The 17,149-nt window shown below is 47.0% G+C and overlaps 1 protein-coding gene across 1 annotated transcript in view; it reads right to left on the minus strand.

Annotated features, from left to right (window-relative positions):
- Positions 1-7,618, minus strand: part of LRRC74A (leucine rich repeat containing 74A) — a 77,533-nt gene extending 69,915 nt beyond the window's left edge. Inside the window, exons 1-4 of the mRNA XM_024737798.1 lie at positions 7,582-7,618; positions 5,700-5,828; positions 2,742-2,914; positions 396-503 (exon numbers count right to left, since the gene is read on the minus strand). Of these exons, the coding sequence (XP_024593566.1) occupies positions 396-503; positions 2,742-2,914; positions 5,700-5,828; positions 7,582-7,618 (447 nt within the window). The remainder of the gene's footprint in view (positions 1-395; positions 504-2,741; positions 2,915-5,699; positions 5,829-7,581) is intronic.
- Positions 7,619-17,149: the final 9,531 nt, after the last annotated feature.

The raw sequence follows: 17,149 nt of genomic DNA on the forward strand, positions 1-17,149 counted from the left end.
GGGCTGAAGTACGTTCACGTTGTCGTGCAACCATCATCAGCATCTGTCTCCAGGCAACACTGCATTTTATGAAATTATTTCATGGCTTTATTTTCTTTAAGAAAGTTTACATTAAGGCAACTCTAAAGTAAGTTTGTTCATTTAGGGGCTTACGAGATCCAGATGGAAATGGTTTCTCAGGGTTTCCTACGGCCACAGGGAACACAGTGCCCCTGGCCAGGCTCTCATGTGCGGAACCTCCTCTGAGAAGTTGCTTCCAGGGGAGGGGAGGCCCCAGACTGATTGCAGAAAGCCTGGAGGCTGGCCTGGGCTCGGGCAGGGGACGCTGGCTTCTCTGGAGTGGGTTCTGAGACTCTAAGCATGGTTGTAGGAACTGGTAGAACAGGGCACAGTACCATCTCCTGCAGGTAGTAGTTTTCCTGTAGCATCTCCACCAGGCTCAAGATGCCCTCCTCCGTGATACAATTGTCTGCCAGCTCCAGCTTGAGAACAGTCGTGTTGGACTTCAGCCACCACAAGGGGAGGGGGAGAGAGACAGAGGTGGTTGGTGACCTAGTCCGTTCCCTGCCCTTGCCCAGAGCCCATCACCCCTCTCGAATATCCCAGCCACGTGAGAGGGTACAGAGAGGCGGGCTAGCGATTCTGGAGGAGTGGCTAGGAACAGGAGAATAGCGCAGGGGACAAGCCATCCCAGTGAGTTTTGCTAGGATGACATGCTTATTCTGGGCACCTCCTTCCCCAAAAGGGGTACCAAGGGGGATTTAGAAAAGGGACATTAAAATAAAGTCCTGAAAAAGATGAGGCACAAGGGTGAGCTGAACAGATTTTAACTATTTAGCTTTAAGGAGAGAGGCCTGTGACCTACTCCAAGTTTAAGGAGAATGTGCTATTATTTAAGAAGGGTATTTAAGCATAATGCCTTTACTGTGCCTGATTCCTTCAGAGGCCTTGCTTCTAGTTTAGGCTTAAGGGTTGTCTGGTACTCTCTGATAGTCAGGATGTTGCCTCAAGGCTGTTTAGAAGGAGCTGGAACTTAAATCTTAAATAAATATCTACATCCAAGTTAGTCTGCATTCCCACAGGGAGCAAGACAGGTGAAAATGACTGGCATTGCAGCATGAGGGACTGGGGTTAGCTCTAACCAGAACTTTTGTCCTTCCCTTCCCCACCATTCCCCGTGCAGAAAGGCACAGAGGACAGACATGTCTTTGAATTTGAGCGGTTTTCAGAGCACACAAAGCAGTGAGAGAAGTAGCTCTCGTTTCAGGCAAAGGGAAAGTGTGATACTGTGAATTACTGCAAGGCAGAATGGCCCCCCAGGGCCTTCATGAAGTGTCTTCTGGCCTCCGCTCTCTTGCGGGGCTGGGAAAATTCAGTCGTGCTCAAAGGCAAGCGAGATGGCTCAGGGGGCCCCCCCAGTCTAGGTGTCATTTAGCAGAAATGGGGGCTGAAGGACCACTTTCAGAGTCATCCAGGGGACCAGCACAGTATGTGGTGTAGCAGATGGCCTGATCACCAAATCCATTCACATTCATTTCACACGGGTGAGTATCTGTCACCCTCTGTGCTAACTGCCGAGGAAACAGGGATGAACAGAGACCATTCCTCCTCTCGAGGGGCTCATAGCCCACCAAGTCCAACGGCATGGAGATAGGTGGAGGAGGGACAGACCCAAAGAAGTATGAAAATGATCCCTCCTATCGGAATACTCTTCCTCTAAGCCAGGGAAACACAACATGTGAGAAGTTAAACAGTACCAAAGATAAAAGTTCGGTCCATCGGAATGTCACAATGATTGTCAAAGGGATGATACAAAGAATCAGAGAAGAAAAACTCCCCCTAAACAGAAACTGCTGTTACTGAGAGTCAAGTGGCCCAAGTCCTGAGTGGATTTTATTATTATTTCCATGAAGCTCATGAGGTAATGGTGAATTCCTAACACTTCATTAATCAGTCTTTCAACGCTCCATAAATTTCAAGATGGCTTTGTTCTTTCTCTGCCCTTCCCTCCCTTCCCTCCCCCTCCCCAGAGAGCTGCACAATCTCACGTCATGTGATTTCTTAATGGGCACGCGCTAAGTGCAAATGCAGTTGTGGTTCCAAAAATGGGTGTTCTTTTTTAAAATCGAAATTTTCCTTTACTGTCCTAAGTGAACAGTGTTGTGCTGACATACACCTGTTACATTTTCTGTTTTCCTGGGATGGAGTCAGTTTTGTATATAATCAATTATAATTATAGAAAGCTATGATGAGTTCAAGGACAAGTCTTATCATTCAAGCCAAGCCGGGAGAGAACATTCTTCCTGTGGGAAAACATGATCCACTCTACAGTGTGGTCTTGAAGATTTACATAACGTACTGCAAAAGGCAGACCTCAAATGGAATGGCTCAGTAGGTGAGCTTTGGAATTGAGATCTGGTTGACATTTTGCATTGTGTTCTCACATTAGCCCAAGCCCAGACCAGTTGCTTCTCCAGGGCCCAAAGGCTGGTGCTTTTGCTTTCTGAATAGGAAACAGCATAGACTTCCAAGGCCCAGGTCTCTAGCAGCCTCCTTCCCAGGAGCTAATGGGCATCCATGCCTGTTGGGAAAGCAACTGGTAGTCATGCAGAGTCTAGGGCAAGGTGGGCACAGAGGTTGCAATGCAGGGTCCCAAGGTGGGGCTCTCTGACTCTTGGGCCTACCACCCTGTCAAGTCCCCACTTCTGCCAGCCTTCACGTGCCCGCACTGGTATGCTCACCACCAGGGCTATAGCAATGGCCTTGGTACCCCTGGGGCCCAGTCCATGGTGGTTGAGGTTCACATAGGACTCCTCCATGTTCCGGATGAAGTAGGAGACGGGCACTACGCCCACAAGTCTGCAGGCCTCCAGGTACAGCTCCCTTTGTCTGGTGGTGAAAAATTTCTCTGTATCTGCAGAAAAAGATGCAAGTGGATGAAGCAGAGTTTCTCTTCTACCTTTGCCTTATCTCCCTGTTAACCCAGACCACATTCGATTCTGACTGGTGTCCCCTCTTGTCTGAGGCTCTTTCCCTATGGGTGTATGTTCCAGCTCCAACTGGAAAGTCAGCCAGGGGTGGGAGACCCTAAATCCAGAAAGCCCCACATGGACATCTCCCTTTGGGTAAGAGAGAAGGCCCCTGGTTTTAGGCTCCATGCTACCTAGGAGAAACAATATGCTCCGTCCCCACCTCCCCAGGTTGACTGCATCTAGTGACTGAGCAAAAGGGTGTGTGAGCGCATCCTTGCCCACCTCAGGACAGCTTTGAAAGGCCAACCAGACAAAAAGCTGGTGATTGGTGATGGCTGAGGGAGTCTCCATTGCAGTTTTAGTTTCACTACCACTGTAAAAATGTGAGCCACAAAGACTTTTACTAAAGATGTAGAGAAGTACCAACTAGAAAAAGCCCAAGTAGGACACAGTGGGCTTCTGAAGGTGGCAGATCAGTGCAAGATGGAGAGACCCCCAAATCCATTGGAAACAAACTTGCATTTGAGTGGGTTTGCTTCTTTCAAAGACTTGCATGTCATTTTTCCTCACAAAAAGGACTGTCATTCCTACTTTACCAATGAACAGAGCTAGCCCCAAATCACACACAGCTGATAAGTGCTTAAACCAGCGAACAGAATGGGGGCTGCTCTTCTCCATTCTAACCTCTTGGGGGCTTTTGTTCCTTGGGCTTTAGACCATCCTGACTCGTGGTCGGTGGGCAGAGGGCCTCCCTGGGTTCTGGATGCCCCACAGCCCTGTCCTCATTAAGCAAGCTCTGTTGACACAGGGCTTTCCATGGCCAGCAGGGGTCTAAGCCGGCATCTGTTTTGTTCCTTCAGATCTCAGGGTCTTTGGCCAACCCACCCCAGACATTTCTAAGACGGACAATGAAAGCTTTGTTGGTGAAAGGACAAGGTCTTTTCGAGGAAGTTGATTTTGCAGGCACAGCTATAAATTGGCCTTCTTTTCCCGGTGGTTGCAGACCAGGATTTTTCAGCCTCGGCACTAAGGACATTTTGAGTTGGATAATTCTCTGCTGTGAGGGGCTGTTCCGTGCAGTGTAAGATATTTGGCAGGATTCTTGGCCTCTGCCCATGAGATTCTAGTAGCATCCCCCACCCCTCACCCCACCCCCAGTTTGCCAAGTGTCCCCTGGGGTGCAAAATCGCCTGTTGTATAGGAAGAGCAGCACGTCGTGGTCGAGCAACTTCCTCTCTTCTGTAGCCTCACCACCAGCTTGCTATTCCTGCCTGGCTCACGTCTCAGCTCATCCCAGGAAGCCCTTCCTGCCCCATTCCCAGCATCTCAGCACCAGCTGTAGAGGCACCAGAAGCTGGAGGAGCTGAGCCCTGGGTGTCCTTCCGGCACAGAATAGCTGGTGCCAGATTCAGTCGTTAGAGGCTCCTGTTTGCTAAAGCAGAGTAGGTAACCCCCAGCTTTGTCCTTGGCACTCACTCTGCTCCAGTTGATTCTGCGGATGCCTTCTAGCTGTATTCCCTAGGTAATGTTTTAGAGGCAGCTTGCAACAATGTTATCACTTGCCGGGAGGGGTGGTGGGGAGGGGCAATGAGCTAGAAGCTGGAGTCTGGGACAAAACATCCAGTGTTTCCATCTGCCACCCTGCCAACCAGGTAAAATTCAGCGTCCCAAGCAATATCACCAGCAGCCTCGAAGCGGAAAAGAAGTTAGGAGGGCAACAATAGGCTCCCCGGGCGGTGGCAGGGAGGAGGTCTGTGTTGAGGATGAAGTTGTATGTGGACCCTGGGGGGGCGGTGACCATGGAGACGAGCGACACAGCGGAACTTGGCAGAGCAGCTTCCCTTGCATCTCTGCTGCCACTGATCACAGCCTACCACCTAGCGCCGGGACACAGGAGGGAAAGGGCCACTGGGCCGGCTGGCCTCAGCCCGGGAAGTTTGGGGCCAGCCCATCAGGTGGAGCCAGCACTGTTCTGGCCCTGCTTCCCAAGTGTCATTTTTGGCACTTCCTTCCTTGGGGAAACTGGAAAGGAGAAGAGGGTGGAGGTGTTGTTTGCAATAACAGAGTCTTTGCTCCAACTCAGCTTGCACCCCTCCCCATACCCAGACACGCTTGGATTTGTTGGAGGGAACAAACACAGGGAAGGAAAACACGGGGCTCTCAAGCTGGGGAAACAAGAGCTCTAATGTGAGTAGAGGAACGTCGCCAGGATGCAAGATGGGCCATAAATCCTCCAGGGGCCCCTGGAATATGGAATAGAGAAGGTAGATCGACAAGGTGGGGAGAACATGGGGTCGGCAAACATCGGCAAACTCTCGGTGGCCTTGGGCAACTCACACGATCCTTCTAAACCTCAGTTTCCCCCCTCTGTAAAGGGCAGGTAATAATGCCTACCTCCCAGGACTATTGCAAAGGTGACATAAGATGCCATGTGGAAACGTTCAGAAAACCAGGAGCCCCTGTTCACTTATTGCTCCAGCTTTCAGCAAGCTGATGGGACCCCTCTGCTCACGAGTCCAGCCACGAGCATGGGGTAGCAGAGACTGCTGCCCCCGGGCCAGCCTCGGGGAGGTCGTGGCATAAAACTGAGCACAGGTGTTTCTGCCCCATTCCCTCTGCAGCACATCCCACCGGGCAGAGCCTTGGCCAACTGGGAAACCGATTTCTCCAGCTTCTGAGGAAGGAGGCAAGCCACCCCTCACCCGCCAAAGGCCCGCGCTCGCTCACCTTCAATCTCAAGGTCTGTTTCTGAGCTCTCCCGGGCTGGTTTCTCTTTTTCGACAGCCATGGGGGCTTCAGCCTCACAGTAGAGTGTTTCGTCACTGCTCTGCCGTGCCGACACGGTGTCACTCTCATCTGGAAGAAAAACTCATCTCCTTGATTCTGGAAACGAAACCCGCTGGCCTTTCAGGTGGAGCCCACCACTGGCCGCCCTGCGCCTCTGTTTCTCTCATCTGCAACCCGAGTCCTGGCTGCAGCCTTTGTCCCTTAGCCTCACGTGACTCAAAGTGCCAAGGGACTACAGCCTTCCTTCAGCCCTGCCAGGGGGGCTCCCCTCTACGAGCCCTCTTTCCCTGACACAGAGCTGCCTCCTGGCTGAATCATCTGTGCTAAACGCCCGTCGTGTTCTCTGGAGGCCTCGTTCCTGTCCCACCCCCTGTGTTGGGCCAGCCTTGGACGTTGGCTGCTTGCTCCTCCTTTTTTTTTTTTGCAGTACGTGGGCCTCTCACTGTTGTGGCCTCTCCCGTTTCGGAGCACAGGCTCCGGACGTGCAGGCTCAGCGGCCATGGCTCACGGGCCCAGCCACTCCGCGGCGTGTGGGATCTTCCCGGACCGGGGCACGAACCCATGTGCCCTGCATCGGCAGGCAGACTCTCAACCACTGTGCCACCAGGGAAGCCCTGCTTGCTCCTTCTTTTCCTTCTTATTAGCTCGGGTGGGGTTCAGGGTCTGCTTTACTCTTTCAGGGGAAGGACGTGTGCTAATGCCTAGAATTCCTCATTGGCAGGCACAGATGATGCTGGGAGGGCAAGGGGAAGGGCAGGTGACTTGGGTCAAGTGTAAAATAAAGCGGAACAGAAGCAGTTCCAGAGAGTGAGAGGGATAACTTGATTCCTAAGGACCTGACCTAGCTTCTCTTCCTTCCAGTCCAAATTTATGACCACGCAGAAGGAAGGGCTTGCAAATCTCCTTGGGATTGAAACTAATTGCTATGATTAAATACAAGTGTCCTGGGCTTCCCTCACACTAGTCCCCTGCACTTGCTAGATGTGATTTTTCTGCCATTGGGCCACTGATCTGGAACCAGCCCTGGGCTCCTGAAAGCCACACAAAGTCCAGGGCTAGTCCTCCCACGTCAGCAGGATGCAGTGGTTTCAGGAAGCCAGGCTGCACCACTGGATGGCCTGTCAAAACTCAACCGACCTTCTCTCTTCGGGTGGGCTGAGCATTCATGGCATGGGTTGCAAGTTTTGACCACCCAGTTTCTAAGATAGTGGAGTTCCTAATGATTCCATGCAGGTTTGTGTCCTTCTCAGCCCTTGTCCATAGACCCAAGCTCCAACATTTATTTCCCAGCCTATAAGACAAGGTCTGTGTGACAAGGGGTGGAAGTAGCAGTGGTCAGACATTTAGAAGACATACAGCAGCTTAGCCATCAGACGTAGCCCTCATAAAGTGATGATTTCTTAATTTCCTCATTAGATAAACAATTTTAGAATTCCATCCAACCAGTGGAATATTGGTAACTGTTTAACTGGCTCTCCAGAAAAAAAAAAAAAAATCCTGCTTTGTAATGTTAGCCAATTCAGGTGGTGTAAATATTCCTAACGTGGCTGATTTCCAACTATCGACATGACATCGGCCAGCTCACAGAATGAAAATTAAAGTCAGCCAGAGCTGGTATGAGCCAGTTCCAGCACAGCATTGCAACCAACTCTCTCACTCCCTGTTCGGCAAGCCCCGAAGTCAAGTCAATGTCACACATCACCCCAATTCTTGAGGGTCCCAGGAGAGGAGGGAAGGGCGCTTCCAGGTCTGCGTGGTCACTAGGCATTACACTGAGGCAGCCAGAAGGGCCTGAGTGGTGAGAAATGGGATGCATTTTCACCTTTTGTCTCGGGCTCAAGAGGGTCGCCATTGTCCATGGTGCCGGAGCCCTCTCAGGGGCTGCTGCCAGCTTCTTGCCACCTTTCTGCTGCTTCCCTAAGAAGCTACCTGTCGGTTCACCTCTGTCTCAAACTTTGCGTACCCTGCCCTCACCTAGACAGATCCTGGGGGCTGGGGGCTGTAGTTATCCTTCCATCCCAGCAAGCCCTGGGGAGAGTGGGTTTTGGTGGGACATGTCTGGATTTGACCCCAACTCTGTCTGGGAGAGGTAGCTACTTCCCAGGATCATCAAGGAGAGAGGTACAGCTCTATTCCTGGGAGCCCTGTTGAAAGGATGCCCACCCACCTGCAACTTTATGACTTAGGACCCACTTTAATTTCATCTTCAACATTCCATGACCTCATGCGGTCATTGTGATCCACGTGGGTGGACCTGGCAACAGCAAGCCTCCCACCCTCCTGGTGGCTCTGGTAGTCATCTTTTCTCTTATATCCGCTGGGGCCAAGCCCAGGCTTGGCTGTGAGTGTGCAGGTGCTGTGCGGGGGCCTCTAGGTGGAGTTGTATTTCCCTCTGAGTCAGGACCAAACCCAAGCCCCTTAATCAGGTGACTGCTTTGAGCTGCCACCATGTTCTTCCCTCAAGGTGCTTCAGGTACGAAATATTTCAGTGATGGGTGAGGCCAGTTTTCTTCTTCCCAGTTCATCTTGCTTTTTTCTTTACCCCTTGGGAGAGTATCCTCAACCTTGGAGCAGAAGATCAAAAGCAAAGCACGACAAACATATGTTCTATCACTACAATTTGTTGCAGCCAAAGCATTGTTCAAACTACCAGGCTGCCTGACTTGAAACCACTCAACCATCATTCCCACCCTTGGCTGTTTTCACGTGTCTTGGAGTTGAAGTTCACTTGCAGTTCACTGTCAAGAGAAGCTGGAGGCGTGTTTGTTCCTTCTTGATAAGCTATCAGCACATCAACGGGCAGGTCAGTGACTGGAGGGCTTGGGGACATGAAAATCCCTCTTTGCCACTCAGAAGAATGATGAAGATCTGGGAATTTGTGTAGGAAAAACATAGTTAGAACCTTGGATCAAAAGAAATATGTAAATCTGAGATTATTACTCATTCCTCTAGGCATTCATTCTGAAAAATATTTATGGAGCATCTATTACATACAAGGCACTAAGATAGGCACCATCGTGGGGAGGGGAATGCAGATATGGTTAAGACTTGGACCTTTCAACACATGTATAAAACAAGATAGAAATTGACAGGGCCACTCCTAGGTTGTGAGGGTCCTGGGCAAATAAATACTTTTGGCAGAGCTCCTGTTCAAATAAACAATTTGAGTCATCCTAAATCAGCATGACAGCATCATTCTAGTGGTCCAATCTCATGTGGTTCTGTGAAAGAAATACCGAACAAGCCAGAGAGAGTGATCAACTCCTAGGATGACTCGGTAGGCACAAGTCCTGGAGACCCTTGGGATATCTGGTCAACCCCATGCTGGTGCAGAGGATAAGAAAGTGTACTTAAAGGAGAAAAATGGTGACTGGAGAGTATGTAGATCCTGGTCTAAGTTTGGGGTGCTCTGCCTGGTGCTCTGTGGTCTCAGGTACCAAGGGCAAATTAGAAAATTTGGAGGAAGGCATTCCAAATAGCCACTGGGCAGCGACACTGCTTGCCTGGGTCTAAGGGCAGTACTGGAAATTGATAAGGGTCATGCTGGGGAGCATTCATGGGCTCACAAAGAGTGATGCTGGATTGGCGTCAGAGCTTTCCGTGTAGATTCATGGGTTTGGGTTTTGCTTAATATACATACACAGATAGATGGGTATAGAAATAAATATATACGGGTTATGGGTTATATATGGGTTATGCATGGGTTGTTATACATACATATATTTCCTAGCTTTATCCACTGAAAGGGACCAGAAGCAGTGACAACCCAGTGGTGATGAGCATGCCAGTGCCCAGGTCTAGGTTTCCATTTTCCTTGGAAAGGTGGTTAATTCCTGTGGTGTCAGAAAAGAAGGAAGGGATCAAGAACAAAAATAAAAAAGAGGGGGCATGTTGAAAAGGCCCAGGAGCCAACCTGAATGAGCTCCCATAGCCAGGGTTGGAACTTGAACAGCAAAATAAACAGTGGTATCGTACTGTAACCCAAAGAATAAAATAGACATCTAGGAGTCCCTATTATTCATGGGCTCTGGACAAGTAAGGTGTGGGGAAAAGGCATTACTGGAAATGTGCCAAGTTGTTATTCAAAGCAGCTGTACCATTCTGAATTCCCACTAGGAAAAAATGAGAGCATCAGTGCTTCACATTCTCACCAATCCTTGATATTGACAGTTTTGTTTTGGTTTTGCCAGTCTAATAAGTGTGTAGTGGTATTTCATGGTGGTTTTAATTTGAATTTCCCTAATGACTAATGATGTTGAGTATCCTTTCATATGTTTATTGGCCATTCCTATATCTTCTTTGTTGTTTGTTCAGATCTTCTGTCCATTTAAAAATTGGATTGTTTATTTTCCTGCTGAGCTTTGAGAGTTCTTAATGTGTTCTGGATATAAGTCCTTTGTTAGAAATGTGATTTGCAAATATGTTCTCTCAGTCTATGGTTTAGCTTCTTACTCTTAACAATGTCTTTCACAGAGTACAACTTTTAATTTTGATGAAGTCAAATTTTATCAATTTTTTTCTTTTATGGATCATGTTTTTGTGTCATATCTAAACTCTCTGCCTAACCCAAGGTCATGTAGATTTTCTCCTGTTTTATGCTAGAAGTTTTACCATTTTAGCTTTTATATTTAGGTCTATGATCTTTTTTGTCATAATAAAATATGCTAACATAAAATTGATCATTTTAACCCTTTTAAGTGTGCAATCCAATGGCATTAATTATATTCACAATGTTGCACAACCATCACCACTATCCATTTCCAGAACTTTTTCTACGATCCATTTGGAGTTAATTTTTGGATAAGGTGTGAAGTATACAATATACCTATATATGCACGTGGATGTTCACACGACCCAGCACCACTTGTTGAAAAGACTGTCCTTTCTCCATGTATTATCTTTTCACCACTGTCAAAAATATGCATCTTTTTGCGGGGTTAGTATTTCCAAAACCACATAACCAGCATGCGATGGACCACCTAGTCAAAATGTACTTTAAACCACTAGTTTGTGAGATAAGCCTCCGTGGTGCTGGGAGGTGGGCCTAAGGCATTTAGAGGTGGGAGATGGACTGACTACAGGCTATCCACAGAGCAGGGCAAAAGAGACAGTCTCAGGAGAGGAGGGAGCTGTGATTTTGACTGGAAATGAGTCCAAGGGAATGTCACCCAGAGCAAGGTATGGCCAAATACTAAGAGAATGACCGTGTTCTTCTTTATTGCCAATATTCTTGTTACAATCTATCCTTTAGTGGGGATCATGGCAGAGGGACCCTTTACTATCCTATAACCTTTTATAGAGCGCTTATAAGTGCAGGCATTGTTCGATGGTCATTACATGTATTAACACATTTAAATTGTCTAACAACTATTATGAGACGCTATTTTTATTGCCATTTTATAGAGGAGAAAACTGAGCACAGAGAGGTTAAGTTACTGGCCCAAGGTCAAACAGTGAGAAAGTGGTAGATCTGCGATATAAGTGAAGTCGGTCTGGCTGCAGCTTTTCTACATTGACCCCCTTGCTATTCCTTGAACATGACAAGGTTGTTACCCACTCAGGGCAACTGTTGTTCATGGTTCAAAAGGGTCTGTGCTCAGGTTATGTATTTCGGGAGTTGGCAAACTACAGCCTGAGGACCAAGTCGGGTCCATTGCTTGTTTCTGTAATAAAGTTTTGTTGAAACACAGCCAGGATCACTCATTTAGGTATTTCTGTGGCTGCTTTCATGCTACAATGGCAAAGTCAAGCAGCTGCTCCAGAGACCCATGGCCTGCAAAGCCAAAAACACTTTCTATCTGGTCCTTTGGGAGAAAATTTGCTGTTGTATTTGACGGCCATTAGCATGGGATAATTACGCAAGGCTCTAGTACTCCAAGGGAAGGAATGGAGAGAAAAGAATCAAAGAAAGAAGGCTGGCAGGAGCCATGTGAGGAGGCAGGGTGAGGGAGCACAGCCACAGAAGGAAACAGATGCCTCATTATTAGGTGTAATAATGCAAGGGCTGTTTTTCTTTAAATGATAACTGTAAATCAAGTCAGATTTCAAATATGCAGGGGACTTTGAAAGAAAAGCACTTTCAGAATTATTCTGTAAAGCAAAAAAATCTTTGGAAAATACAGAGAAGTTCCCGTTGTGTGTCCGCCTTTGCAAGTCTGGATGTTATTATGCTTATTATGCTTGGTTTCCTTATGAAACCAAAGCTCTTCAGAAAGAAGGATTTTTCATTAATTAATTACTAATGAATGAATGAATGTGTTGAATGCCCTGGCACTGGGCTGGGTGATGGCGTTAGAGTGGTGAACCTCACGAAGTATACAACTTACTGAGATACTGATGAGTAAACAGACAGTGACGGTGTTGAGCCCAAAGTAGCAAAGATGTTTCAGAAGCAAATAGGAGGAGGCTTCTGGCCCAGACCGGGGGTGTGGGCGGTGGTGTGTCTGTGGGTGGGTGGGTGTAGGAGATCTGGGAAAGCTTCCTTGAGGAAGGAATGTCTAGGCTGAGACTTGAAAGCCTGTTAGGCAGTAATTGGGTGAAGGCAGAGGGATGGGGTAGACCTGGTGGGGAAGGAGAGGTATTTGAGGCTGAGAAAAAAGCATCTAAAAGTCCTGACAGCATGTTAGAGTCTCAGGTAGTTTAGCAGTGTGATTCTCGCCTCCAGGGAGAGTTGTGATAGGAAGGAAGAGCTAACAGGTGAGATGGGAGGTAAGCAGAGGGCAATAATGAAGGGCCTTCAATGCTATGCTATGGAGTTTGACTGAATTTTGAAGATAGTGAGGGTTTGCAAAGAGGTTTTTAACCAGCAGTATGACCCGACGTGATTTGCATGGTAGAAAGATTGTTCCAGCCGTGGTGTGGAAAGTGGATGGACGGTAGGAGGACAATCAACACCAGTTAGGAGTGGCTGCGGGGAGGAAGTGGACTGACTAAATAAATATAAAGAAGGCCAAACCACCCGGGCTTGGGGATAGATCAAATATGAAAGTAAAAGACGGGGAAAAAGCAGGAAGCCAGGATAACTTGATAGATGATTGTGCCACTCACAAAGAAGAGGACTGAGAAGCTGGGGTAGTGGATTTTTAGAGGATGGTGGGGGAAGGAAATGAGTGCAACTTTGTGTGTTGGGTCTTTGAAGTGCTTCTGAGACATCTACTGGAGAAATCTATGGGCAGAAGGATTTATGAGTCTATGGCGCAAGAAAAGGGTTAAAAATGTAGATGTGTGAGTTATCTGTATATGGGTGCTATTTGAAGCCATTGGAGTGGTGAAAGTTTCACAAAGAGGCACTTTAAAGAAGAGGAGACAGGCCAAGGATGAAATCCTAGAAATACCATCATTGAAAGGATGGAACAGAAATAAAAGGTACTAGGACAAAATGTCCACAGAGTTGGAAGGAAAACGAGAATGTCACAGAACTTGAGGGAAGAGAATCTTCTAAGAAGGGAGAGTTATGCAAATTTACAGAATATTCAAGAAATAATAAAGCTTGGAGAGTGTCTATTGAATTTATCCACAAGGAAGGCATTGGGAACTTTGGTGGGGAGTCAGTGGAGTGATGAGGGTGGAAGCTGTACCTCAGTGGAATGAAGATGAATGAGGGGTGAGGAAGGAGACAGAGGAGCAGACAAGTCTTTCAAGAAGCTTGGCTCTGAAGATGTGGGGAGATGGAGGAATGCCTGGAGGGGGACGTCGCCTGACTCTCATAGTATAGGAGTGATTTGAGCATGATTAAATGTTGATGGGAAGGAGTCAGGGAAGAAAAGGAGAGGGGTGAGCAGAAGGGGCACAGTTCCTGAGGAGGAAAGAGTGGGAGATCCCAAGCCTGGCGGAGCGGTCAGCCACTGTGTTGGGAGGGAAAGAGGAAAAGGTGGTTACTGATGCTGGCCATCGTGTTGCTGTGGCAACGGGGAGCAGAGAGTTTGCACTGGGTGGTTCTATTTTTTCTCTAAAGTTGATCTTCAGAGCAGGAAGGCAGGCAACAGAGCAGCAAGTTTGAAAAGAATGGTCATTGTGGAAATAGGAGAGAGAGCTAAGAACACAGGATGGCTGGGGAAGGTTGAGGGCTAAAGTGAGGTTGCAGACCAGCACACTAATAGCTCCAATCTGTGCGGCTAGTAATTGTTTCACTGGTGCTCGGCAGCCCAGATGTAAGAGCCAAGAAGAAGAATGGCTTTTACTAACCTAGGCAGGTGTCATCAAAGAACAGTGGGCAAGAGAGTCGATATTAGGAAGAGAGTGATTTAAAAAATGGCTCATGGGTTCAATGGAGTTAAAGAACAGATGATGCAGGAGTGAAAGTGAGAGAGGCAGAAAGCCATGAGGGGATCCATTAGAGTGGGGGTGTGACTTTATGATTCTAGAGGTGGAGCAGTACCCTGTAATGACACATCGAGTGTGTCTGAAGTACCGTGGGAATTAGGTCATGAGGAGGTGGTGACAGTGAGCTTCTAGGATTTGGGATGGCTTATCCACAATAATGATGCAAGGACTTGAGGTAGGGAAGACTGGGAGTCCAGGGCTAGAGTCTTCAGTGAAAGGGGAGGAGTGGACCTGAGGTCAAGATAAGACCAGGGTGAAGCTGGGTAAATACTGATAAGTGGTTGATAAATCTCTAATGAATACATGAATGCATGAATCGGAAAGAGTGAAAGAATGAATGCATCAACTCATACCAATCTGTCACATTCTTCCCAGAAGAATGTTACTAGGAGTGTATGGTTACTAGTAACCAATTACTAGGAGTGTATGGGTCTCAGATTATCATAATAGTTGAGCATAGGCAATTCTTTTCAGCCTATCCTATCTGACAGGCTGTTTGAAGCCTTTACACCTGCACGGATTCAGTACAGTAGTCACTACCATCTTATAGCTACTGAGCCCTTGAAATGTGGCTAGTATGAATTGAGATGGGCTGTCCACATGAAACACACACTGGACTTCAAAGACTTAGTAGAAAAAAAAGGAAAAAACCCACAAAATATCTCATTTTAAAATATTGATGACGTGAAAATGCTAAACGTTTGTAAGTGTGATTAAATAAATGTTATTAAAATTAATTTCACCTGCTTTTCCCCAACCTTTTATATGAGGCTATTGGAAAATGTTAAAGCACATATGTGGTTGGCGTGATAATTGGGCAGCACTGCTCTAGGCTTTGGTCAGTAGCCTCTGCAATCCTGAAGGAAGCGTTATGCCATCCTGTATACTGCACAGTTCAACCAATAAATTAATAAAAGCAGCCACCATGTTGAACTTCCATACATGTCTGTTAGCGTAAGCAAAATATGAATAGTTGAGGGCTTAACCTATATACAGGGAATTTCCCTCTAAAAGAACATTTTAAACCCCTGAAAGTATTGAAAAACCTCCCACCTGCCCCATTAGGTAGGTTCTGGCTCCTTGAAAACACTCAGTGGTGGAGGCAGATGTTTATCATTGCCTGTGCTGTGGTCACAGTTGGGATGAATTGAGGGGCTCATGTGGTCCCTCTTCTCGGAATATTTCTTTTTTTTTTTTTCGGAATATTTCTGACATGATGAGGCTGCAGATGGTGCAGGTTATACTCGTAATTTTCCTTTGACTGGGGATTCATGAGGCTGCACTTCTCCTGAACAAGTTTCCTTGGATCTGCTGTTATGGCTTGCTTAGCAGTGCCACATTACAGTTTGGAAGGCCCTTATTTCTGCCCAGAATTGTGGAAGATGACCCTACATTAGCAGTAGCCAGAGTTGTTTTGGGCCTAAATTTAAAAAATGTCATAGTAAACGCTGAGAGCTTACCCTGTGCTGGGCAAGGTGAGGAAGCTCCAAGAGGTTAGGTAATTCCTAAGCTAGGAAGTGGCAGCATCAGGATCTGAACCCAGGTGGTCTAACTCCAAAGCTTGTGATCCTTTCCAGCATAGCTGATAATGAATCAGGAAACAAAAAGAAGCCAGCCTTGCTTAATTGGCCTCAGGAAAAGGCTCTGAAAGAACATGGCATCAGTTGGCCTGACACATTTTGCCCACATGTTCATTGAACAGCCCAGCTGAGGGTAGGTCCTTTAGTAGAGGACTGTATATCAGGATAACTTGGTGAGTGTTTAAGGGCCCCATCCCTGACCTGTTAAATCAGAACCCTGGGACAATGCCCAGGAAGTTGTATTTTAAAAACATTGGCAGCAGAGGGCAGACAGCAGAAGCAAGAAGAACTACAGTCCTGCAGCCTGTGGAACAAAAACCACATTCACAGAAAGATAGACAAGATAAAAAGGCAGAGGGCTATGAACCAGATGAAGGAACAAGATAAAACCCCAGAAAAATGGGCTTCCGTGGTGGCACAGTGGTTAAGAATCCACCTGCCAATGCAGGGGACATGGGTCCGGGCCCTGGCCCGGGAAGATCCCACATGCCGCGGAGCAACTAAGCCCGTGTGCTCCAATACTGAGCCTGCGCTCTAGAGCTCAAGAGCCACAACTCCTGAACCTGCATGCTACAACTACTGAAACCCACGCTCCTAGAGCCCATGCTCCACAACAAGAGAAGCCCCCGCAGTGAGAAGCCCGCACACTGCAATGAAGAGTAGCCCCTGCTCGCCACAACTAGAGAAAGCCCACACGCAGCAACGAAGACCTAATATAGCCAAACAAACAAAAACAAAACAGAAAAACAACTAAATGAAGTGGAGATAGGCAAACTTCCAGAAAAAGAATTCAGAATAATGATAGTGAAGATGATCCAGGACCTCAGAAAAAGAATGGAGGCAAAGATTGAGAAGATGCAAGAAATGTTTAACAAAGACCTAGAAGAATTAAAGAACAAACAAACAGAGATGAACAATACAATAACTGAAATGAAAAATACACTAGGAGGAATCAATAGCAGGATAACTGAGGCAGAAGAACAGATAAGTGACCTGGAAGACGGAATGGTGGAATTCACTGCTGTGGAACAGAATAAAGAAAAAAGAATGAAAAGAAATGAAGACGGCCCAAGAGACCTCTGGGACAACATTAAATGCAACAACATTTGCATTATAGGGGTGCCAGAAGGAGAAGAGAGAGAGAAAGGACCCGAGAAAATATTTGAAGAGATTATAGTCGAAAACTTCCCTAACATGGGAAAGGAAAAATCATATCAAGCATCTTTTCTGAACAAAACGCTATGAGATTAGAAAACAATTGCAGGGAAAAAAAAGGAAAAAACACAAACACATGGTGGCTAAACAATATGATACTAAATAACCAAGAGATCACTGAAGAAATCAAAGAGGAAATCATAAATTACCTAGAGACAAATAACAAAGAAAACACAACGATCCAAAACCTGTGGGATGCAGCAAAAGCAGTTCTAAGAGGGAAGTTTATAGCTATACAAGCCTACCTCAAGAAACAAGAAAAATCTCAAATAA

Source organism: Neophocaena asiaeorientalis, unplaced genomic scaffold, assembly GCF_003031525.2.
Source record: "Neophocaena asiaeorientalis asiaeorientalis breed wild unplaced genomic scaffold, Neophocaena_asiaeorientalis_V1.1 scaffold49, whole genome shotgun sequence".
NCBI lineage: Eukaryota > Metazoa > Chordata > Mammalia > Artiodactyla > Phocoenidae > Neophocaena > Neophocaena asiaeorientalis.